Source organism: Simochromis diagramma, unplaced genomic scaffold (assembly GCF_900408965.1).
Source record: "Simochromis diagramma unplaced genomic scaffold, fSimDia1.1 OVJJ01000413.1, whole genome shotgun sequence".
NCBI classification, from domain to species: domain Eukaryota; kingdom Metazoa; phylum Chordata; class Actinopteri; order Cichliformes; family Cichlidae; genus Simochromis; species Simochromis diagramma.
Window position 1 is genome coordinate 1,404,373 of NW_024386948.1, and position 26,034 is coordinate 1,430,406.

Genomic DNA, 26,034 nt, shown 5'->3' on the forward strand with positions numbered 1-26,034 from the left:
TTGTGTTGGGGGGAGAAAAAAGCAAAAAACAAAAAAGAAAGGGTGGCGGGAGGGGAAAAAAAGGCGCGCCTTGAACTTAATGCCAAACAGCAATTGTCTCGTTTAATTGCGCCACCTGAGTGAATGCTGGGAGAGAGAAACAGATTTTCAATTTGCTCTTCACTAGAAGGGGATCAGGTTCAATAAGACACAGCACTCTGCCTCTGGAGCTCTCAGGAGACCCCCCTCACCCCACCCCCGATACTTCCCAGCACGCCGCGGTCTATTAGATCTCTTCACCGCCACCTCTTGGCATTCAATCGCATCTGCATCTAACAAGGCACGTACGTAAAATAGGGGGTAAGGCATTAAACGGGCTGGAAATGAAGAAAAAACAGTCAGAAGGTGGTTAACCGAGATCTCATCACTATGGTAACTGCTGCACTGACAGGGCGATATAGCTGCACTTTTCATCAATAAAGCGCTTAAGCCAGTGTCTCCAATGCACAGATAAATATTTATATATCTATTTTATGTTTCCCCCGGCGTAGCTGCACACGCTGCCAAGAACTTGTATGTGTTTCTCGGCGGCCACTCGAAGCACTAATTGAACGCCTGGCTCCCTCTTCTGCCAGATGCAAAATTGTAAGCTTTACGCAACAATAGGACGGACCGTCGGCTATTTGTCAGCGGCGCAATTTAGTTAAAGACCACTCGCTTGTCACATTGTGTGGGTGTCAGTGGAATCAATAATAGGCTTCATGATGACAACAGCCGAGCGGGCTTGACAAAGAGGTGGGAGCTCATCAACACTCTGCCATAAATACCAATGTCAGCGTTGTCAGCGTGCCGCAGAATTATGAGTCTCCGTCTGCGTTTGGCGCGGTTTGGCGTTGCTGAATATCAGGGGTTTTTCCACAGGGGGTTTGAAGTAGTGTGTCTAACAGAGGTCAGCATTAAGTAGCTCATCTGTGATGACAAAGTCAAGTAGAAATGAGAGAGCTTTGTAATAAATACTCTTTGTATGAGGAGTTTGTGTTAAGAAATGGCAGTTTGTAATGCTTAAACAGTTACTATTGTTTCCTTCTTCTCAAAGAGGGAAATTGCAAGAAACTAAGAACAAACAGAACAGTCGGTAAGAGGATTTCCCCTTTGGCCCTCAAGGTGTCAATACTGATCCTCTGATTCAAAAGGAGCCCGTTAGGATGTTCGGGCATCTGTTTAGGATGCTTTGTGGGTCAGAAGGTGAGTTGGCTGCACTCCTCTCCCCTTCTCCACTCTGACGGAAGGCACTAAATATGAGGAAAGGGGGTGAAATGAGGATTTAAGGATGCACAAACCCATAAAATGGGGTATTGCTCAGCTGGCTGGGTTAGAGGTGGAGGCCGTGGCAGGGGAGGAGGAGGTCTGGCCAGCTTCTGCTAAGACTGTAGCTCCTGTGAGCTGAAGTGGAAGAATGGATGGATTCATTTATTATTGCAATGTTAGATCTCCAACTATGAGACTTTTTTCATTACGTTTTTCTTTTCAAATAGAAAAATTTCCTGTGATTTTCAAATGACCCATAGTTCCCATTGTGGCAGTAAAGTTACGTACAGCTGTTGGTTGTAATTTGTTGATTTGACTTAAAACTTCAGATTTTTCTTTATTCAATAAACAGAAAAAAAATACATCTGACAGAGAGAGAGAGAGTTAATGCCAGCAGATGGCCAACAGTTAATTATCAAATGTAAGAGTTTCTCTGATTAGAGGCTGTTTTTTTGTGTCCACCGTTGCACATACATACATATATTGTACTGACTCACCTTATTATCTGAATGAGAGCAGACTCTGTACACTCTTAAGAAAAGGGAAGATTTCATAGGACCTATTATTCAGTACCTTGTAGAAGAGGCTTCATCATCAATTACTTGAGGTAATCATTTTCTGAATGACTGTATCAGTCTCTTATGCACAGCTCTCTTAAGGTCTCCCCACAGCATTTTAATTAAGTTGAGGTCTGGACTTCAGCTGGCCCATTGCAATGCCTTGATTTTTTTCTTTTATTCTATTTCCAGCCGTTCTGTTGTGCATTTGCTCATTGGCCAAAACTTAGTGATACAAAAAGAACAAACTTTAGCTGTCAGATAGATGTCCACACATTTGACTCTAGAATACTTTGGTATTCAGAGGAGTTCAGGGTCGACTCAATGACTGCAAGGTGCCCAGGTCCTGTGACTGCAAAACAAGCCCAAATCATCACCCCACCACCACCGTGCTTCACAGTTAGTGTGAGGTGTTTGTGCTGCATTTGGTTTTTATCAAACATTGTGCTGTGCATCATGGCCAAACATCTCCACTTTGGTCTCTTAAGTCCAAAGGAGATCAGATTGTTCAGATGCTGTTGTGAACTTTAACATACAAAATGCTAACCGAGACCGTCAGAGTCTGAGATGTAGCTCTTGGGGTTTTTTTGCAGTGTGTTAGGGTTACATGGTCTCGTCACTGTGGAACGTCCACTCCTGGGAAGATTGTGACATTGTGTTAACACACACCCACACCCACACACTCCAAACCAGCAAACTACCAAAACGTCTATTCATCAACTGCATTTGATTAGCAGGACTCCATAGAGTCTATTGAAACTCTATTTTTTATGTGACTACATGATAAAATGTGTGAGTATGATCAAGACCCAGAATATGGCAATGCATGCAAGCCAAACACCAAGGGCAAAGGCATATTTTTGAAAAAAATTGAATTGCAGTATTTCAGTGAATACTGAATTATGAAAAACAAAGCATTACTTAAAAACAAAGAGTCATCTTCTCATTAGCAGTCCAGGCCATGTGTCTCCTCAAGCACAGAGTTAAGTGTGTGTGTTACGTTCCAATCTACTCTCCATTAAATGTAATGGAGCCAAAAGATATCCCAGAGATTACGCCTCCAACTCTCTTGGCACTCTCCATGGCGAGTTCAAGAGTTCACTGTGAGCCCCCGTGCCCGTACGCACCCCCCCGACTCCACGCACACAGAGAGCACACGTGCCGAAGTTAGTCAGCATGTGGGACAAGGAAGCAAAGACTCGGATGCGTTTTTTTGTTTGTTTGTTTGATGATATATTTTTTAAAAATATGTTGCACATCTCAGCTGAACAGCACTAGCCTCCTATAAGCGAGCTATCAAAACGCAAGCGAACAGGGGATCAGTGCACCTCCTAGATTCACCCCGTGCTTTCGTCCTTCCCCTGCTTTCTCTTTCTCACAACAGATGCATGAATCATCTCCACTAAAATAGCCCTTGATCTGCCTACACAGCTTTCATTTAAAAGCTACTAGAGAAAAACAAGCAGATTTATGTCTCTGTGAAGCAGAACATAAACCTCAGAGTTAGTTATACTGAGTGATTATGAGGTTACATTTCAATTATTTTTACATGTCCCTGATGCTGTAAAATGAATTGCGTGTTATAAAAAACCCAAAAAAAAACAAGTTGGATTAATTACGAGGCGTCACCTAAGAGTTGTGCGCGCCAGCCCAAATATCGAGATTACCCGCTGGGATGCAAGTGAATCTTGTTGACAGTCTCTCAGTCCAGAGAGAAGCAGGAGTGTGGGATGGAGAGGATATTAAAGGATAAAAAAATGTGATGCTCTGCTGAGAATTGATCCCAAACTGCCTCCTCTTGAACCCTCTCGTTCTCTGCTCCTGTCTTCTCCAACACACTAAACATCATCGCCACATGGCTGCTACGCTGCAGGTGGCCACTATAAAGCAGAGGGAGCCGAGTCATAATTAAGACAGGAACTCGCAGTTCCAAAAACTCTGAGCCGCAGCGTGAACGCAGCCTTTGAGGTAAACTCATTAGAGACGCGAGCAGAGTGTCCCAGTTATGGTGCTTTCCTCCTATTGTGGCGCGGATGTGATGCTTTTTAGTGAATAAAAAAGCATATAGAATCTGATGTTTTTATTTTATTTTCATAAGCCCAAAAATACGGCGTGCACTGGAGCTGATCTTTATCAGAGTAAACACCAAAGGTCACAAAAGTTCACCAGTCAAAACTTGTTGGGGGTCAGATGGTTTCTATTTTATACCCAGAGGATTTAAGAGAGGTGGAGTTGGGATAATATGAAGCACACATAGGTGCTCAGACACCGGTACCTTGTGAATAGTGCAAAGGAACCCCGACTATTATGACAAGTTACTCTAAATATGTTACAAATTATCTCCACTACATAAAAACATACTTGAGAAGTTTTCCGTTATTCATTAATTCATTTTTGGAGCCGTGGGAGCGGCCATGTTTTTGTGCACACAATGTATTCTGGGACGATGACGTGTATTGGTTGTCGGCAGTATAGGCGCTTTTGTTCAGCTAACCCGTTTTGTTTTCTATAGTGTAGCAGCTGTATTAATTAACTTGCCTATTAGTGACCTGGTTATGACTTGGTAGACCAGCACTATACCGGTCATGGAGGCTAACAAGGGCTGCCCAAAGAACATCTGGATTAAGACATACGGCTTAAAAGTTTTGGTGCACTGTGCTGCATGGAGAATCTGTAAAAATAACGATATTGTAATTTCACTGTATAATAAAAATTAGAATTCTATTAATGTTTTTATCATGCGGTTATGCGATACCATGGATAGCTGCTGCCATAAAATTGAGCTCTTTACAACAAAAGCTCTCAGTACCCGCATAGACACCAGTAGTTTTCCCCCACTCTCGCGTCCTCGTGTGACGGATTGTTTTCATCTTCATGTAAACTAAGTACTGGAAAGGTTGAACAGAAGCCATTTCCAGTGCGTCGCTAACTGTGAACTCAATGCGATGCAACCGTATGACGTCACTACCCAGAGTGCATTGAGAAGAAAATAACAATGGCGGCCTACTGGTAAATCGCTTTTATATAAAATGTGCTTAAAAGGAAAACATTTGGCATATTTTAACACCACATATATATTATTGAAAGCACAGTGCATGTTTTAGCGCAAACATGTCTAAAAAGCCGGGATTCCTTTTAAATAAACCAAATATCCCAAACCCAACTTTAAAGTTTTACCCTGTGTCAAACAGTCATTTGGCATCATTTATTTCTGCTTTAAAGTTGGTCATTTTAATACGCGAGTCTATGAGGAGTGGTGCATTTTTGCACCCTCAAGTGGTCATTAGAGGAACTGCATTCTCTGATGTTTTCTCTTACGTTTTCGTCCCCAAAGGTTGTGGATAAAATGACAAGGACTTTACTCCGATCTGCACAAAAACATTTAATTTCTACATTTGAACTGTGAAAATGTCTATTATAGATATAAATCTATTATAAAATGTTGGGAAGGAGACAGAGCGTGGTCTGTCTTGCACAAAACTCGGGTCGCTGAAGTTCTTCCGTACCAAACAGGCTTTCATTTCCACGTGTAGCACAGTGGGAGTGGAAGCAAAAAAGATTATTGTCAAACCATTGCCACCAAGTTGCAAACATCAGTGTATCTCGGCTAGGATTAAGTTCACCAGCTCAAACCGGCTCATGTGTTTTTGCTAACTGCGAAGTACATAAAAAGCTATTATGTTTTCATACTTAATGGTTAAAAACCTGTTGACCTGTTTTGAAATGACTGATCAGGTTCAGAGTAAAAAAGTGGCTGACATGTCCTTCATTCTCCTGACTCACCTTACAGTACTGCTCCTGTTTAAGAAGATTAAACGTTAAGTCTTTCCTCTTCTCAGTCCTTTCAAATCCGTCATCAATCAGAGCTTTCATGTAGGTGATGGATCCGTGCCATGTGCCGGCCTAGCAGGCCGCGTCGGGCATTTAGCTCAGGCTGGAGTCTAATTTGTTTTGCCTGCAGTGGGCAAAGTAGCTATCAAGGCAACATTATTCGTCAGTGGGGACGGAGCAGTAATGAAAAGCACTCAGATGGGCAGAGGTGCCCAGAGGTCAGTGTAATGGAGGCGTCCTGTCTCGGTGAAGTCTCTCAGTGAATGAATAGCTCCCCTGCATACCAGTGTGAAAATAGATTTTGAGCATCTGGGGGTATAACAGCGCATAATTTTGCTGACCACAGTAGGAAACATTATGTTGAAATCATAAAATGTATACACATTTAATTGAAGCAAAGTGGTTTTGGGAGCTTTTTATTGCAAGTATTCATTGTGCTGAGACCGAGGCTTCATTTTTCTGTCTCTGCTTCTGCTTGATTGCAGGTTTTATTAAACTAAATGAAAGGTTCTAGTTTAAAGGATATGAAGGCAACGAATATATCACTGATTATCCAGGTGTAACACGAGCCGGCACGTTTCACCCATGTCAGTGTCTGCCCCCCCCAAACCCCCTGCTCTACCTGCAGATAACAAGGACTACGACGCCTACTTGTCCTACACCAAAGTGGACCCGGACCAGTGGAGCCAGGAGACCCGAGAGGAGGAGCGCTTTGCCCTGGAGATCCTCCCCGACGTGCTGGAGAAGCATTATGGGTATAAACTCTTCATTCCAGACAGGGACTTGATCCCCACAGGAAGTAAGCTCTCTCTCTCACGGCGATGTCACGTTGTGTCGAATGTTTTCTTGTCGCTTGGTGTTGCTCGTGTTGCTGTTGTCACTGCAGTGGTGATGCCTTGTTTGTTGTTATTTTCTGTTATGCGTTTGTGTTGTGGCATAACAAAGACTAGCGAGGCCGTCATTGCTTCATATGATCTTTATAAAGTTAGCTTTTATAACCAAAGGCTGAGCAAAAGTTGATGAGTATGCTAAAAGTGTTATAGCTTAGAGTTTGTTTAGTGTTATTTATTCATTTAATTTCAGTTTTAGTCTTTAGTTTCCTTTAAAGGCAACATTTATAAGAGAGAATATATGGCTAAGTATTAAATCATGGGACATAGCTAGCCCAACCTCACGTAAGCAAGAAACTAATTATGCTAGTACCAGTTCAGTTCTGAACAACCTCTTTAAGTATTATACTCCTAAAAGAAACCACTTCCTCGTGTAACGTCTAAGCACTACATGTAGTCAATAAAAGGGCACCAAAAATGGGGATATGAAATGGATTGCTAATGGAATAGATGGATAAAATAGTGAATCAAGATTGTGACATATGAAAATTAAGGGATAAAAGGTTGACTATTTAACTGCTTCCACCCGAAGGGAAACTCAACCAAACCCACTTTAAAAACCTGCTGGATCAAAATTTTATAACAAGAATTCTAAAATAATACTATTTTTTTTATTATTTATAAGAGGACCATGAATTAAGTTATCTTCAAAATATTTCGCTCATAGTCAGAAAATTGTGTTCCAGTATTAAAAGCTGTATCTAAGGCAGGGACCATTTGCACTATTTATAAAAAATAAAAAAGGCATTTAATTGTATCCATTAATCCTGTGTGCAGTAACTTTGGGTTGCATATATGATACAATATGAAAGGATGTGCAATATTTGATACGATGCGATGTGATTATTTTAGGGGGTGATCTTGGAAAGGCACCTTAGAACGAGGGTTTGACTTACGAGGATTTTTAAGCACAATTCCGTGAACCTTTTAAAGTTTGCCAGCAATGTTACAAGTGCCTCTGAAAAAAACGACTGCAGTTTAGCTTGGCTAGCCTGAGGGGTCCACCCCATTTTCATAACATTTTAATGAATCAAATACAAAAACTGATCAGTGAAAAACTGGTTGTACAGTTGTTGATTATTTAAACAGAAAAATGAATTCTTATTTATCTCAACTTTTATTTATTTATCGTAAACTTAACCTTTATTCCACATTTCAATCCAAAACAAGCTGTGTCTTCTGATAGGCTGCCCCTCGACTGGCTTCCGCAGTCAGTGCTTGTAAGCTCTGCCTTGTTACACAGACCTGTCTGTTACGACGGAACAAAGCAGGACCAAACCTTTGAAATCATGTGTTTAACGTTGTCTGAAGCCCAAGTTTTTGGCTCACATAAATTGTTTTGAGACACTTTGAGGCATAATTATTTGAAACTTTAGCCACTTTTAATGCGAGTATCCAACCAGTTGTCAACAGGATATATGAAAGTACATGTACTTTGCTTCAATTTTATTCCACTTCATATTTCTACTTTATGTATATTCTTGATTTAATAAGTAGATTAAGGTACAGTATATAAATTATAACTTCAAGTAGGCAACATAAAACACTGAAATGCTAGACAAGGGCTGTACATACTGGTTAATTATTTATCTGCTTTAGCATTTAAAGTGCATGATCTGCACCATTTTAAGCCTGTGGGAGGCATAATAACCTATATCACATATGCAACATAATTATCAGGAGGAGTCAACCCTGTTATTACGGTCCATGTTTCTAATCCAGCTCAATACAAAGTGTGCCTCTGCATGCTGCTATGTAACGATGTCAGCCGTACAATCAAAAATCTCTTTATGCATGGATATTAATGCATGTTTTACCACAGTATATTTCTAATGGAGCCTCTCACCGTGCCCTGTGCTTATCTTTGATTAACTGATCGCAAAGATGAGCTCGGTATCATGATGTTATTAGCATCCGTTTGAATACTTGCAACTGCCTGTCTTTCCTGCACATAGCACCATTACTAATTATGCTCCTCTTCCGTGGAATTGTGCAAAGGTTGTAAACCAAATCCCTTGCTGTGATTACATGCTCCATACAGGGGGACTGTTGTAATATGGGAAAAATGGCATAAAAATGCAAGGATGGAGAGAAATCTGAAGTACATCTGCCACAGTTGCAGCTCGGTGGCACAGCTTGCTGGTTTATTATGTCTATGTATAAACATTTAGCTCCCATTGGGAATGTATTAGCATCTCAACAGCTGATATAATAAAGTGTAATCCACAGCTATAGATAAACACAGTTTGGCCATTTGGGACGTCAGCGTGTGTCAACAATCTTTCTCCTGAGCTGCTGATTGTAACATGTAATGCCACAGTATGCTGGGTGAACGTATTATACCACTGTTATACGTTTCTGACATACTCATCTAGTGCACACTGAGTATTTTTTTAACATATACCAGAAGTAACAAGTCTTGGCTGAACTATGTCCAAGTCCTTTGCTTTTTTATGCTACGTGTCCCATATTAAACTGGAATAAACTGATCAGCGTGCTTATCGTTTCACAATCGCTACCAGCGCATCAGTGGAGAAACACAGTTTATGCCAGAGCCATGTCCCCGCATTCACACAATTGTTTTTAATGTAAACAAATGTTCTGCGAATCTTTTAATCGACCTTTGAATGTAAATATCTATGTTTAGGTTTCACCAATGATCATTTCCAGGATGACACAAGACTACTTAGAGGTACTTCTTCCCCAGATCTTTAACGCTCGTGCCGACACACTCCGACAAAGACTTTCTGATCAGATCAGTAATGTAGAAAGTGATTGTGGCTGCACTTTGTATCAAAAGGTTTTGACATGATTGTTCTGACTGAAAAAAATGTTTGTTTTTAGATAAATCTTTGATCTTTGAGAGCATTTAAAAGTTATGTAGTAGCCATTGAGTGCAGCTTATACAGTCTTTGGTAACACTTTACAATAAAGGACATAAACATGAGGAATCAGAAGCCTGACATCTTGTTAATCATTAATTAGTATTTTTCAAAGTTTTTATAATCACTATGGTCCAGAATTTCACTATAGATAATAAGCATTGAGCTGAGAAATACTACGTGTTAGCGCGTCATCTGTTGAGCTGACCAATTTATTAACAGGCCGATATTATTGGTTGATATTGGCTATCTTTCAGTCTATCAGTATCTGTGTTTATAGCGACTGGCAACAATTATAAAAGGAAAGAAGATGTTAGAAACACCCTTCATCCTTCTCAGGAGTGCTGACATTGCAATGTTTGTCCACCGCTCTGTAAATTTCCTGTAACTAATGTGTGTTTGTAACACCACAAACACAGCAGCCAACTAATCAGAGCCAAGTTGGGTATGAATGAGAAAATAAATAATCTGTTTATGTTATATGTGTCTCAGAGAGAAAAAAAATCTTCCAATAGCAGCGTTTCAAATTTCTAAGTCATCAAATATCGGTAACGGCACCGTTCATATCCTTATTATTCCCTCTTACTTATTGTTTCATTTTTAAGTTCTGGATCAGTACTTATTCTGGAACAGCAGATAAACGTATTAGTAACTGTGTAAGTTACTGTGTCCATTAGTATAAAGCGTTACCAATGCATAAGAATAAACATAGCTCATTTCCTCTGCATGTTTCTTTATTGTGTTTTTTTAAATTAGATGGGCAGGACTGAGGTTGTCAGTCACAAAATGTTTTCAAAAATTTTATTCAAGCTCAAAATATCCGACTGCAGTAAAAAGAAGTGAAATTGAGGTGTAATTTTCTACAGAAATTGTGTATTTTGGTTAGGGGGCAGTGGGAGGGGCATCTGCTGCAAAACACTCAAAGTAGGAAGACATTTATTTCCCACATAGCTATTCTTATTGATCTGGGCTATTTTCACTTTAGACTTTTTTTTAACATTATTATTGTTTTCTTTCAGAGACAAACAATCGAGAGCAGAGCCACTGTGATTTCCTGCCCCGTGTAATTTAGGTTTTATGCAGATGTGAATCAATTATTGCTCATGCAACAGTTTGATTGTAAAGCTTATAAAATCTCTGAAAGGGGGGATTTAATCTATAAAGCTATAAAGTTTTATCACGCCGCAACCCTCGAGAGGCCAGATTTACTTTCACTTTAATCAATTCAAAACATTAAAATGAATCTTCTACTCATTAGCTAATGATACTGTATCCATTTACTTATCCCTTCATGTTTGTTTTAGTCACGATAAGATGGGAAAACTTAGTTTAACCTAAACTGAATAAACCCAAAGTGAAGACTTTAAGCTTCAGGGACACATTGTGGCAAATTAGCCCATGAGGACCAATTACCAAACAGTAAAGAGACCAACTTGTTGTGTCGATGAAAAGAGCGACTTCAAATCTAAGTTTACTCTAATCAGATCGCTCTCATCGCGAAGCCTCGGGCAGAGCGACTTGAAAGAAGCAGCTCATTCTCATGTCTGCTGGTCTCTTAAGAGACCAGCAGACATGCCGAGATACTCTCACAATTTCTCTTCTCCCACACACACACACATACACACACACACACAAGGGTCATGGGCTTTGATTGGGAGGTAAAGCCCAGTTAATCCCGTCTAACTTCCAGTGAGGAGACACTTGGTCTTTGTCTCGGCCAAGAAAGGCTAAAAGGAAGCATTAGCTGCACACACATAGAGGACAGGTCTGTGGAAACACTTCTTCCCATTCATCACAACACAAACAGCTGATTAAACACAATACTGTATTTACTGTATATGATAGATATGAGTCAAAGCTGACAGTGGTGTCTCGCTAAGCTCTGAATCTAAAGCCTCTTGTTACTACAAGTACATCTTCTTATTAAATGCGGCATAGACTATAGCTGTTTATTTAAGTGAGGATCTATAATCACAAATCTATTTTATCTTCACTTTATGCCTCAGTATCCTGACGCCAGATGGTGGAATAATTTAGCAGCGATACATTTTAGAATCTGTCAGATGTGTGATGTTTGTTTCACGTCCTCAGCTTTCGGTCTTTTTTGTTTTTCCCCCCTAAACGTCACACTTTTTCGTCTGGTAATTGGACTTGTTTGTTTGAAATTTTGATAAAAAAGGAAGCTGTTGGGTAAGAAGCCGCTATGAGGCCAAGAGAGTTCTTCAAATAGCCTGTGTAATGTGTTTCAGCATATTTTCATCACATATTAGCTCTCTGTAGTTTCATGTACAATTACAGTTTGTTTCAATTGAATAAATGAGCACAATTAAAAATAGAAATGGATTTAATGTTTGGACTGTGTGTAAAAGATGGATGTAGCCACTGCTGGATAGCAAAGACTTGCTTTAAAAGCTGCAGTTGACCGCTTTGGGTGTCGCTGTGTTGTTATTTCAATCAAATCAAATCAATTAAATAAGAGCAGTGCCTGAGACCATAAAAATATGTTTATTTTATTATTGTATTTTGTCGACTTCGAAACAATCAGGGTTCTGCCCCCCGCAGGCTGTTTGAATTGATGAGTTTAACACATTTTTGCATTGATCTCGTTAAACAAAGGTCTACATAAATACACTGTTCAAAAAAATTAAAGGAACACTTTTTAAACAAAGTTTAGCGTCGAGTCAGTTAAACATAGTTGTTCCTGGTTGTTTCTTTGCTTTGGTGTTAATGAAATTAACAAGTGTGCTAGAGGAGCAACAATGAGACAACCCCCAAAACAGGAAGGGTTTTACAGGTGGAGGTCACTGACATTTTTTGCTCTCCTAACTTTCTCTGACTGTTTTTTTCACTAGCTTTGCATTTGGCTAGGGTCATTGTCACTGGTGGTAGTATGAGGCAATACCTGGACCCCACAGAGGTTACACAGGTAGTCCAACTCCTCCAGGGTGGGCCATGAATACGTGTCACTTCCAGAGAGTTTGCTTTGTCTCCCAACACAGTTTCTCCTGAAAGAAATTCCAGGAGATGGAAAGTTACTCTAGGAGAGCTGAACAGGACCATAGAAGGCCATTAACCCATCAACAGGATTGGTATCGTCTCTTTTGTGCAAGGGAGAACAGGATGAGCACTGCCAGAGCCACTGGTGTGAATGTGTCTGGCCAAACAATCAGAAACAGACTTCATGAGGGCAGTCTGAGAGCCTGACATCTTCTAGTGGGCCCTGTGCTCACTGCCCACCATCATACCTGACTGGTATTTGCCATAGAATAGCAGAATTGGCAGGTCCATCATTGGCAATTTGTGCTTTTCACAGATGTCAGCAGGTTCACCCTGAGAAGATGTGAGAGACGTGAAAGGGTCTACAGAAGCCTTTGAGAATGTTATGCTGCCTGTAACATCATCCAGATAGACTGTTTTGGTAGTGGGTCAGTACTGCGTCATGCACTGACCTCTACAGGTGAGGTAACGGCACTCTGATTGCCATTAGTCAACGGGATGAAATCTTTGGATCCATTGTCAGACCCTACGCTGGTAGAGTGACTGTAGCTCAGGTGGTAGAGCAGGTTTGAGTACTCAGAGTAGAAAAGCGCTAAATAAGAACCAGTTCATTTACTGTTTACAGTGGGCCCTGGGTTCCTCCCAGTGCATGACAATGCCCGGACACATGTGGCAAGAGTAATAAGGCAGGTCCTGGAGTATGAAGGAATGGATTCCATTGACTGGTCTCCATGCTCACATCCAATAGCCAAAACCTCTGGCACATTATGGCTACGTTCACTCTGCAGGTCTTAATGCTCAATTCCGATTTTTTGATCAAATCCGATTCTTTTGTCTGCTCGTTCACACTACAAATAAAATGCGACAGCAAACTCGCTCTAGTGTGAACGCTCAAAGCGGCCCGCATGCGCAAAACAAGACGTCACACACAACGCGCTCTGTTTAGACCCAGAGCAAACAGTATTGTTTGACAGATGGCCCTTAATATAAAGACTTCGGACTTTACGTTTCCCAATTTTTGCTTTAAGTTATTTTGTTATTCACATAATAATGTAAATAACCTAATAATTATCCTTATTGCTGTTTTAGAGGAGCGGTGCTTCAAAGGATGATTGCAGATTTCTGTCAGAATCTGCAGATTATACAGTACAAATAAAATGTTCACGTTTCTCCAACGTTGTCTTCCCAACAGTTTCACTGACATCTACACTGGATGGCCAGGAAGCGTTCGCGATGTCTTACCGGGCGATTCTCCGGAGCTGATAATTGGCGTCTGTCTTGTGTCGGTGACGTAAAAGATGGATTTAATGCGACCTGACCGTTCAAACAGCAGTCGCTTTCTAAAACATCGGATATGTATCGGATTCAGTACCAGATCGGATTTGAAAATATCGGATTTGTGCCGTTCACACTGTCATACCATGATCGGATATGGGTCGCATAGGGTCAAAAAAGTTGGATTTGATGCGCTTTCGCCTGCAGTGTGAACGTAGCCTATGTTTTGGTCCATCCCACGCTACTAGTTTGTACCTCAGACTGTCCAGGAGTTTAGTGATGCCCTGGTCCAGATCTGAGAGGAGATCCCCAGGACACTATGTTTGGTCTCATTAGGGTGCATGCCCCAGTGTTGTCAGCCATGCATTCAAGCACATGGGGGTCATACAAACTACTGAGTACAATTTTGTGTACTAGACTTAGGGATAATTTTTTCCCTTTCATTTTCAAGCTGTCTTTGAATTCTGCCCTCTGTAGGTTGACTGAGATCTAATTTGATTTCAAAATGTTCCTTAAACTGAACAGTGTATGAATGTATATAATCTGTAGACAAGGAATGAGATTTTTAGTGTCAGAGGTATCCTCATTTCCAGTTGTCCACATGCAGGCCGCGTTCTATTGACCAATCATGTTTTAGCAAAGATTTGAGGTCTGTGTGGAAAATAGAACAGTTTTGTTGAGATGGAATCTAGAAATGAAAGGCTAGAATTTGAAAATAACTCAGGTCTTTAAATCATTTATATTTACTTGCATTTATAAATTATGCCTGTTGCATAAAGTAGAAGAATGAGCCATTATCTGCTACACTGTAAGCACCAAAAACCAAAAGCTCTAGACTAGCTGATGAGTTTGCAGATGACTTGTGCACAGGCTTCAGTTTTTAGAGCAGGAGGTTACATTCATCTTTTATATACAGTCTCTGGCTAACAGAAACAAATAATGTCTATATATGATCGTGCTGATTCATCAAAAGATATACTTTTCTGTCTCTCTGTCTGTGAATCCAGCCTACATCGAGGACGTAGCGCGCTGCGTGGACCAGAGCAAGCGGCTCATCATCGTCATGACCCCCAGCTATGTGGTGCGGAGGGGGTGGAGCATCTTTGAGCTGGAGACGCGGCTGCGCAACATGCTGGTGACCGGCGAGATCAAAGTAATCCTGATCGAGTGTGCCGAGCTGCGCGGCATCATGAACTACCAGGAAGTGGAGGCCCTCAAACACACCATCAAGATGCTCACGGTCATCAAGTGGCGCGGACCGTCCAGCAACAAGCTCACCTCCAAGTTCTGGAAGCAGCTGCTGTATGAAATGCCCTTCAAGCGCATGGAGCCCCTGAGCATCTCCCACGAGCAGGTGCTGGACGTCAGCGAGCAGGGCCCCTTCGGGGAGCTCCAGACCGTCTCGGCCATCTCCATGGCGGCGGCCACCTCCACCGCCATGGCGACGGCGCACCCGGACTTACGCTCGACCTTTCACAACTCTTGCCACACCCAGATGAGGCAGAAACACTATTACCGTAGCTACGACTACGACCTGCCACAAGGCGGCACGCTCCCGCCGCTGTCCTCGCTAGGCAACCAGCACACCTACTGCAACATCCCCATGACGCTCATCAACGGACAGCGGCCGCAGTCCAAGTCACCCCGGCAGCAGAGCCTGGAGGAGGCCCACGGCAACAACGCCATGCTGCCGCTGCTTCCCAGAGAGACCAGTATATCTAGCGTTATATGGTGACAGAGCCGGGCGGGGTAGACTGTGGATCTTTATGATGTCTGTCACAGGGAGGACTAACCACTGGCACTCAGACCCTGAAAGGAGCCAGGTGAACCTAAATGGCACTAAGCTACTTGCTGCTGTTGAATTTTGCACCAGGAAACAACCGAAGGAGGGGAGGGGCTTCAAACTGCTGGAGAAGGTGGTGGCAATGTTTTCTTTTTTGTTTGTTTGTTTGTTTGTTTTTTGTCCAATACGAGCTTTTATTGAAACTGAACATCAACAAAAAAAGAAGAAGAAGAAGCAAGGAGAACTTTTTTTGTATGCCTGTATAAACACTCACGTAACACAAGCCAACACCTATGATCATTTACCCCGAGAGTCGAGGAATACAGGGTCCTGTACATACGTTTTTCTAATTCTTTGTAGCAACAGTGTTTTGGGACTTGTTTCTTCTTTCTTTGGGACTCATTTTTATTATTTTATGTTTTTTATTCTTTTCTTTCAGTTTGTACAAAAAGTGAAGCAGTGAAGGCCTGTGAGACGTGTCGGTTAAACCGTTGTTACCTTTATTTTTTTCATTTGTTTTGCTGGTGTAGTTTCTAAAGTTTTTTGAGGGGGGGCGGTTAATTCTTTTTATTTTTAATGGGGTTGGGAATACAAGTCACAGCCTTCGGGAGACGAGTAAGATTTGGATTTGAGTTTCAGGGTTGAGAATCTGGCCTCAACCAGAATATGCAAAACTTGGAGTCCAGAAAACACATGGGGAGGGTGGGGGGGGGGTTTCCCCTAATTCATCGAATGCTTTCGGAGGAGTCGTACCTGTGCAGGTGGGTGGGGGGGTGGTTGTGGGGAGGGGGGGGGTTGAGGAATATGGTGCTAGGCTTCACATCTCTGTTTCTCTCACAATATTTACTTTTAAAACAGCCTTGCTATTTACCTTAACAAAAAGATTATATCACTGAGAAGTAATTATGTGTATTATTTTATGAAAAAAGAAAAGTCTATTTTTGTAACTGAGGGATATTTGCTTAGAGAAGTTACGACGTTTCTGACAGAAGGAATTGGGGAAATATCTAGTAAAAGAAAAAAAAATAAGAAAAACGTTTACGTGGAACTGCATAGCTCACGAAAATCAATAGGTCGTTCACTAAATGTCTTACCCTTATATTAAAAAACAGAAGACGTTTGTGTTTTCGTCGTTACAAAGGGGGGAGAGGGGAGTTTCGGCATTTCAAACGCACCGCTCACAGCAGCTCGGCAGACTTGTTACGTTACATCTGTCGATCTCATCTCGGCGCTTCACAGTGGAAGTAGCTATCGATGATGTCAGCGCGGACGGAGGAGGCAAGCCATGACATCCACGGTCACCTGAAGCATTAAGTCCACCTGCTTTCCTCTGTAGGACCAAACAAGGCTGTCCAGGGCTAATCTCACTTATTCATTTGCTCTCAGATGACAGCTGTTATTCGTTTGCCGCCCACCATGTCAGTGGAAGTGAGTTGAGGCGCGCTCTCTGATAAATAAAAACAGGCCTTGCACATCTCACTCAGAGGGCAGCGGCGGTAAGCCTTTCATTTCAAAATGAGTCGGAAGATACCGTGCAGAAACGTGCTAACTTATGAGATGTGTAGTTCTTAGTATGAAAGTAACATTTAGAGGATTATATTTTTTGAGCTAATGACCAATAACCACCTGAAAACCAATAGCCTTTTAGAATCAATCCCTTCCAAATACAATATAATTAATGCTTAACAGTGACAAGAATTTATTTTAAAAAATGCTAATTCAGTCTCAGTTTATATATAACTACAGTAGAGATGCTACATTAGACCAAAGCAAGCTAAAGCCTACCATTCTCAGTCACGAAACTGGTACAGTGTCATGCAGTTCAGATCTGTTCTCGCATATCCACTCAGATCATAAAGATGCACGTAGTCGATGTAACATTGCACGGTGTCATAGTAAGATTTGAAATGTCGGTATTTTGATGTTGCCAACCTTTGCAAGTCAAGCCAGCGATGGATCTGAAACTGAGGGACGTGAACGCTCACACTGCCAGAGGTTTCTTCCTGTTAAAAGGGAGTTTTTCCTTCCCACCGTCGCCGAGTGCTTGCTCACAAGAGGCGACAGGAAGCTTTCCATTTTCCGGGGGGGTTTCTCCCAAATTTGGGTCTGCACCTCGCAGTAAAAAGCGCCTTGAGGTGACTGTTGTTGTAATTTGGCACTTTTTCACCCACATTCCATTTAATCATCTTGAAACAGCGATCGAGACCATAAAGGTTTCCTGAGAGTGCAGCTCATGCGACAGGTACGGTCATTTTTTCCTGAGTTCTTTTCACAGCCAGAGGAGTCGTCTCCACCTGGCCATTAGCAGGAATGCTTTTCTGCACTGGCACTTACGTTTGAGACGCAAAGGCTTTGTCCATCTTCTATATGCAGCCTGTGACTCAGACCCATGAAGGCAGCCTGTGCACTTACTCCTCCTGCAGCTGTGCCATAATATTTGATCTCTTTAAAAAAAACACACGCACACACACAAACTAACCTCATACTAAAATACCTGCAGCATCTCATAGATGTTTAACTTAGTGCCATAAAATATGCAATGTTATGAATTTTTAAACAATAAATTACATTTGTGTTCTGCCCCCCCACCCCCACCCCCGCCATCTATTTTCAAAAACTATATTTCAGATGATTCCTGGATTTTTTCTGTAAGCTGAGAATTTTGCATTTTGACTCTTTTTTTTTTTTTCAGTCACCCTACAAATCATTGAGAGCCAGGCCTGCTTTTATCCACTCCACCCGTCCCTCCTGCCAAAAGTAACACGGATTAGAGTGTATTGTGCTCTTTGATGTGGCATTGTGTAAATATAATCAAGACAATAACACGATTAAGATGAAGACAATCTAGCCATATTCATGAAAACCGGTGGTCATTATTCACAACGCCTCTCAAAGTAGAAATGCTACGCGTCCAATCCAAGAGAGATTTCGACTGGAGTCCGATGCTCAGCGCTCCAGCTTTTGGGAAGCCGTGGGAATGCAAACTTTTTCTTAGCGGGGGGGGGATGATACGCACTATTGTTTCACAACGACGAATTGGGAGCTTTTCTGGTGGCTGGCGTGGTTTTGACGAGTGACACGGTGACAAACGGTGATGAATAACAACGACAATATATAGCACAGAATTATTCCAGGCACTTTCACGACTCGTGAGACGACGTCTTTCCTGTTTTCTGATTTATTTTCTATTATGTATCTGCAATGTTCATTAAAAGAGATACTGTTATTATTAATAAAACCACATTTATGGTAATGTTACTTCTCAGTTGTTGTGTATGCTGTGTGTGCAGAGTGGGTTTTGTTTGCTGAAAGAAGAAAGAAAGAGAAAAATGCCACCCAGCTCACTTTGTTTATGGAGCGCCGGCATAGTTTGCTGACGGCGCCCGGATCCCTTTTCTTGGCAGAGAGCCGATAACGGCCCCGACCGCCATAACTCTCGCGTCTGCCGTAAAACCTTGAAACAACAATCAATAAGTCTCCTTATTCCACTCAGAGACTGAATCAGAACCGGCCTCATTTTAGAATAAGACTAAATCAAGTCACTGCATTGAGGAACACTTTAACCCCCCCTCCACAGCCTGATTGTTGTTTGACCTTAATGCACTTTTGGCAGCAGACACGCAGAGCAGGAAATGGATTTGTTGCTCAAGTACTAGACGCATTTATCAAGCACCTTTTGAACACGTCTCAGGATTTTTGTTTCGACTCAAAGTGCGATTTTTGCAGCGAGAATAATATATGTCACTGTGTCAGGCTGTTTGTAGGAACGATTCAAAGGTGCAGCTTCATTTATGTAAGTGGATCTTTTTTTTCCAGTGGGAATTAGTCCACTGGAAACTACAAGCAAGTTTGCTCAGTAAAACTGTCACATTTAATGTCTCTAAGAAAACTGGATGCTTTGTCTTTCGGCATGCTTCGAGGCAGGCAGACACTATTTTATTCTTCTTCTCCCACTCTCCTCTGCCTCAGAGCGTTGTGCCCGTAGTGCAGCCATTTACTTGTTTGCTGTGATCAAAGCAACAGCGGAGGAGAGAAGGAGAAAAACCCAAAAGCACATGGGGCGGGGGGAGAATCACGAAGATTCTGCCAGACAGCGTTACTCAGCCCCGGCTACTCGTCTTGAATGAAAAGAAGCTGGTTCGGGTTGAGCAATTGTAAGCCAAATGAAATAGAAAGACTTATGTTATAGTGAAGTTGAGCTGTTATTTATTAGGAATATCTCCAGCTTCTGTCGGAGTAGGAAGCTAGCACCTCTGGAGCACTCTAAAGCTGTTATAGAACAAGTGGAGCATTTACTCCTCAGAGCATTATGTGAAGGAGGCGCAAATGTCAGGCTCATTCAGACAGGATATTTAACCAACCAGCTCTTTGGTGCAATTTACATTTCTTGTTAGGAAAACAGTGATTTATTGAAATATCTGAAAACGTATATGGAAATACAGTGTATAAAAATAACTGTACAGATTTAATGAGCCTGAAAGTCAATATTTGGTATGATGACATTTATTCTCCAGCACAGTCACACTTGTCATGTCTTTAAGGAGTCTTCAGGAATAGTTCTCCAGACTTCCTGAAGGACATTCAAAGCTCTTCTTTGGATGTTTCTGCCTTTTCTTCTGTTCTCTGTCAACATGATCCCAAACTGCTTCAGTAATGTTGAGGTCCGAGCTCTGCAGAGGCCAATCCATGACTGATAATGTAACACTAGGTGCTTTTCTACTCAGGTACCGTTTGCAATCATGCTGAAAAATGAAGCTGTTGAGGTGCTGTCCAGATGGAATTGCATTGTGGGTCTCCAACACCACTGGCTGAAATGCAGCCACAAACCATGACACAGCCTCCACCGTGTGTTACAGAGGGCTGCAGACACTCTATCCTGACCTGAACCACATTAGGGTTCATCACTCCACCAGACCTAATAAATTCACTCAATTTCTGGAATAATCTGGGATACCTCAGCCTTTTCTCCCTGTTTGCCTTCATTAAGAATGGATTTTTGACCCTTGCACTGAGAATATTTTTGATGAGACTTCAATGAACAGCAGATGAATCAGAATTAATCTCTCAGGTCCTGTGCTTTATTTCTTAAGGACTTGACTTTCAGATACTGTCCATCTGCCACTTCTTTTTTTGTCAAGCTCCCTCATATTTTTTAAGGACACGCTGCACACCCTGCTGAGATGTGAAAGGTTTTCAGTTAATAGCTCTTTGGGATTCATCTTAATAGTGCAAAAAGACCATTTTATGTTTGTCAGACTGTTTTATCCTTGATATTTTTCATAAATTCAGCTCAAGAAATTAGAACAAATAACGTGTTTTTGACAAGCTGCTAGAAGCAAAGTGTTCTTTGCTAAATTATCTGTTATGTATAGACAACACTGGTTCATCCCTCGACTTAGGTGTTGTTGTTGTGTTTGAATGATTGATCAGTGTTGAGTGACTTAACAAAGAACCAAAACTTAAAACAAATCCCTCGAAAATGATGCAGTGAAACAAGTGAAAAAGCAGCCAATGTACAAAGAAAGCCTGGCTCCTTGGAAGCAAAATATAAAGAAATAAGTGGTTGTTCAAATCGTCTGCACAGGACTGGAACCAGACTGCCTGCTGTTATGTTCAACATGCGAGAGAGAGAATGACAGACACTGGGGACCTAGAGGGTTGGGTTATGTCTCGTCCAATCGACTTCAGTGATTAAAGCAGATGCCCGAAATTGAACCACAGATGTTTTCAGATGGTGCTGCTGCACCTTGTGCTGTTTCCTGACACCACTCACCGTCTCCCGTGTCTCTAAAACGCAGGCGTCTTAGCTCTGCTGCTAAATCCCACCACAGTTCTGTGTGGAGGCGGAAACCTTTGTCTGACTTTAACCTAAAGCACAACATCACTTAACATTTAAAAAAAACTGAAATGACATCAGTGTGCGCCTAAATCATCGAAACACATCAATCTCCAGCCTTAAACACAACCACTTTCAGGATTGATGGTTGAATCGAATCTTTTTCTCTGACAGATCGGCTGTGTGAACTTCTTTTTTTCCCAGAATGGAAAAGAAAAGCTGGAGAAGATGGAGAAGAAGAAGGTGAGAATAGCTGGACTGGATGAGTCAGTGCCTTTTTTCCCCCCGTGTGGAGCCAGCTGCATCCTGCGTCATGCACTCACACACACAGACTCACACAGACACATGCACACGGAGCTGGTGCCAAACTAGAGAAATAATACGTTCCCCGTGGCCTTCACGTCTATAGCATTGAACCACACTCTAATCATCTGTGCATATGTGAACACCGAAAGGCGCCAGATGTTTTTATCCGAGCTGACATGTTGCCATATGGTGTGTGTCTGTGGGAAAAAAAGGGGGTGGGGGGGCCTCACACCCCCAAACACAAGCACAAATAAAATCATTTTCACTTCGTTACAGTGTCACAGCAATAACAGGATCCCTGAACAAAACATGGTCGGGATAGAGAGCAGATCATGTACATACTGTTCATGCACAGATGTTTTGTTTCCTCCTCTCCACACACACACACTCTGGTGAAGAGTATTACTCACTCTGGCAGGTATACCAACCCCCCCTCGTGTCCCACAGGGCCTTGTTACTCCGAGCTTGGTGCTCTGTGCCCTGTGTGACATACCTTCCACTCGAAGAACCGGGCCAATTGTCTGTGCGGAAAGGTGGCGGTGGAGGCGGTGTGTGTGTGTCTGTTTGAGTGAGAGAGACGGAGCTGAAAGTATTGGGAGAGTACATACAGGCAGCTGTTAACCCAGTTTTGGAGTCATACTGAACTCACCATGGTTCAGGATGGCACATGTGAGTGACTGTGTGTGTGTGTGTGTGCGTGTGTGTGTGTGTGTGTGTGTGTGTGTGTGTGTGTGTGTGTGTGTGTGTGTGTGTAGGATGCCAGTCATGGATCACTGATGGCTTCAGCTCACTGCTGCTTCCTGCAACAGTGGCTCTTTCTTTAATTATTTATTACTTTTGCAGCAGTGTGGATGTCTGCGCTGCGAGGTGAGTGCTGGGTATCGATCAGCTCTGGATGCGGCTGGCTTATCAAAGGAAGCTGTTGTTTTCATGTCTTAAAGGAAGGCAGCAGAAATAGTATGTGAAACCATGCCCACTTATAAGAATCATAAATATATATACATATATATATAAATACAAATGTTGCAACACTGATTTTGAGCCAATTTCTAGCCATCTGTTTCACAATTAGCAGCTGCAGGCAGCAAAGTGGCCGCCATAGGACATTCAAAGTGAAACGCTGCCATCTGCTGGTGGTTTGTCGCTCTGCACCCTTAGCAGAGACCCATCCTCGCAAGGCATGCCGGGAGCAAAGGAACCAATTTGAGCCATTATGAGGGAAAAGTGGAGTGATGGGTTAGATCATTGAGTCATGATAAAAATCGCACACATCTTCAGTAAATTGCTCCAGCTGAAATCTTTTCGCCGTTTGGAAGCTATAATTGTGGTGAATGGAGGGCTGCACATTTCCCTGTGAGGCAGCGCGCTGCTGTTAGATAAACTACTGCGGTTACATGCGAGGGGGAGAAAAACGCCCTTTTAATTTGTCCCAAACGAGAAATGATTTTTATTATGGGGATGATCCGCATAACAGACCCGACACCGGGTCAATTCATCACGAAGGATGGGCTGCGTCAGCTTTATTTGTGCTGCATCAAATTACCTGAATTAAAGCATGAATTAAGACAGATGACACTTTGTGAGCAAAGCTAAAATCAGATAATGTGACAGCATGGAAGTAGACCATACATATATTTAAATAAATAAAAAATTAAAATAATTACGTTTTGGGGGGGGTTTTTTTGGGGGGGGGGGGGTGTCATTGGATTTAAGAAAATATAATCTAAACAGGGAAGCACCTGAAAATGAACCAAATATTTTAGAAAAAAAATACCAAACTAAAAATAAATAAATATGAAATAAATAAAACTACAAAAAACAACGTATAACTTTTTTATTATTATTTTTCATTTAAATCACGGTAGAAAGAAGCTAACAATCATTATGCTAATTATGCGCATTAAGCTCCGTTAAGCGTGTTAAAGACGAACTTACGTAATCAGGAGAAGAGCGTCAGGTACGTCAGTGTTGCTGTCTTCTATGAGCTGACAATCCTGCTGACAAATGGCGGATAGCAGCAGGTATTTGAGCTTCTAATATCTCTTTGTTTTTATTTGAAGTTAGTCGAAGTTTGGAAACAGAGCAGACAGGCTGCTCTGCATTTATGTAGCGCTGTTATTCAGACTCAAAACCATATTTTGGCAAACAAATAAACTGAATTAACACAGCTGGTTATGTATATTATTATCAGCAGGTTGCCACTTTGCCAGTTTAACTTACACATATTTAAAAAACAAACAAAAAGAAACAGCAGGTTTTTTTTAGTTTTTTCACTCTGACATTGAGATGGGGTGGGGAGTACATACAGCTGCCTGTATGTACTCTCCCAGTTTGTTCTCTGCAGGAAACCAGTGAGAACAAACTGTGACAGCATAATAATTTTGGAAAAAAGCTTAAAAATGCAGAAGGTTACATAGTTGACAAACTGAATAGCAACATGATGCACATTGAAATATGCTAAACTCTAAGGATCTACTAAAGGACCACTACTGTCACCACAGTGAATCATCTGCAACCCTCTGCGTGTCCTCCTTCACTACATTCAGCATCCTTTTGTTCCTCTGCTACACATCACAGCCTCGCCTCTCTAACGTGCTTGCTCAACCTTAGCTGTGCCTCTGATGTACTCCTTTTGAGGGCGCACTGTAGTTCATCACTGAAAACGTTGGTGTGCCTAAGAAGAAGGACCTCTGTTGGAATCTAGATAATCAGCAGCTTGGACACATTCAGTGCATCCATGTATTTTATTCCTTGCCCCGGCTGTCGTACTGTAGGATGAGAGGCGAGATACTCCCTGGCAGAGTGTATTCATGTATTCTTTATATTGTCTTCTTATAGGACCTTAAAAAATGTGATACTATATTATCAGAACCACTAGGACTTCTACAGCTAACTATTTACTAGGGGTGCAACGATATTCGTATCGATATTGAACCGTTCGATACAGTGCTTTCGGTTCGGTACGCATATGTATCGAACAATACAACATTTGTAATTTATTTTATCAATTTTCCTTCTGACGATGCTGTCTGTGTTGAGCGCTCAGTGAATCTGTGTTCGACTACTCCGCCTAGGCTGCACTGTCGAGCGCAGATCCACTGAGCGCTCAACACAGACAGCATAGTCAGAAGGAAGAGCGCAGGGCAAGCTAGCGAGACAGAAGTTAAGCTCTACTTGCAACATTCAGATCTGGCGTTTGGAATTATTTTGGTTTTCATGTGACGTATGACCCTGAAGGTAAGCGAGTCATGGACTAAAGTAAAACAGTATGTTGGATGTGCCATGCAATGCTCAATTACATTGGTGTGAACTAGTGTGTTAGCGCAGTTAGCTCGTTAACGTGTTTGCCGTCTAGCCCCATGCACGGAGCGATCGGCGGTAGCTCGTTAACGGAGATTTGCCGTGTTGTGGCGTTAGGGTCATTTCAACGAGATTAACCTGAAAGCACTAGTGGGAACACAACGAATATGACTGCACATTTACGCCGACATCATCCTAGTGCAAAGACAAAAACAACAAGCATGCTACTAACTTTAGCCGAGTCATTTAGACAGCTGTTAGCACATGATTCTCCTTATGCTGCTGAGAATATAGCCCAGAAGAAGCGGATAGTATAGCTTTTATTTTGGAAAGAGCCATTTCTCTGTAATAAACTCTCTTTTCCAAAGATGAGTGATTCCTCAATCAGATACAGGGCTTGCAATATCGCTAGCCCGACGTCCCGGAGCTAGCGATTTTTTCAGTCGGGCTACCAAAATCTATCTCTTCCCTGCCCGTCGGGCTATTGTAGGAAAAATATATGTCAATGCTTTTGCATTCTTTCAGAAATGTAGCTGGGTAATTATGTCATTGGCATCGGTGAGCCACTGTCAATATGTGACATATTGAAGTCGCGTTTGAATTTGCGCTTGTTTTTTTTGCTTTCACTTTGCAATCGTGCGAACTGTGTATAGAGAGCGACAGCACTGATCTGTGAGTGATGATAATTTGTGCACCAATTCCTCTGACATAGTCTTATCAATCGTTAGCTTACTATGCAAACATGACAAGTGAAATCTCCCGCAGCAAGCTTAAACATGTGAGAGGTTGATCGCGCAGAGAATCGCTGAGCTTATATGAGTGAGCGTGTAAAAGCAGCAGGATATATATTTCAGTTCTGCTGAGCCAAATAAGACAGGTCAGGGTGAAGAAGTGACAGCCAAAGAAAAGCTTACCACAAAACGGAGAAGTTATGACAAATCAGACTATAAGGCAAAAAGAAAGTGCAGCTTTATGGTTTCATGGACAAAAGAATTTCTGTGGCTGCAATATGATGAGCTAAATAACCAGGGCTGCACATAAGTGGTCCGCAGGTGCGCATTCGCTGTCAAAATAAAAAACACGCACAAGG

At 41.9% G+C, this 26,034-nt stretch overlaps 1 protein-coding gene across 2 annotated transcripts in view; it reads left to right on the forward strand.

The window, feature by feature from the left end:
• Positions 1-16,222, forward strand: part of LOC120737552 (interleukin-1 receptor accessory protein-like 1-B) — a 324,999-nt gene extending 308,777 nt beyond the window's left edge. Inside the window, exons 10-12 of one of the 2 annotated variants that reach the window (XM_040038339.1) lie at positions 6,304-6,474; positions 9,213-9,257; positions 14,727-16,222. In XM_040038339.1, coding sequence (XP_039894273.1) covers positions 6,304-6,474; positions 9,213-9,257; positions 14,727-15,454 — 944 coding nt within the window. In that variant the 3' untranslated portion in view covers positions 15,455-16,222. The remainder of the gene's footprint in view (positions 1-6,303; positions 6,475-9,212; positions 9,258-14,726) is intronic. The other variant, XM_040038340.1, reaches the window with a different exon arrangement.
• Positions 16,223-26,034: the final 9,812 nt, after the last annotated feature.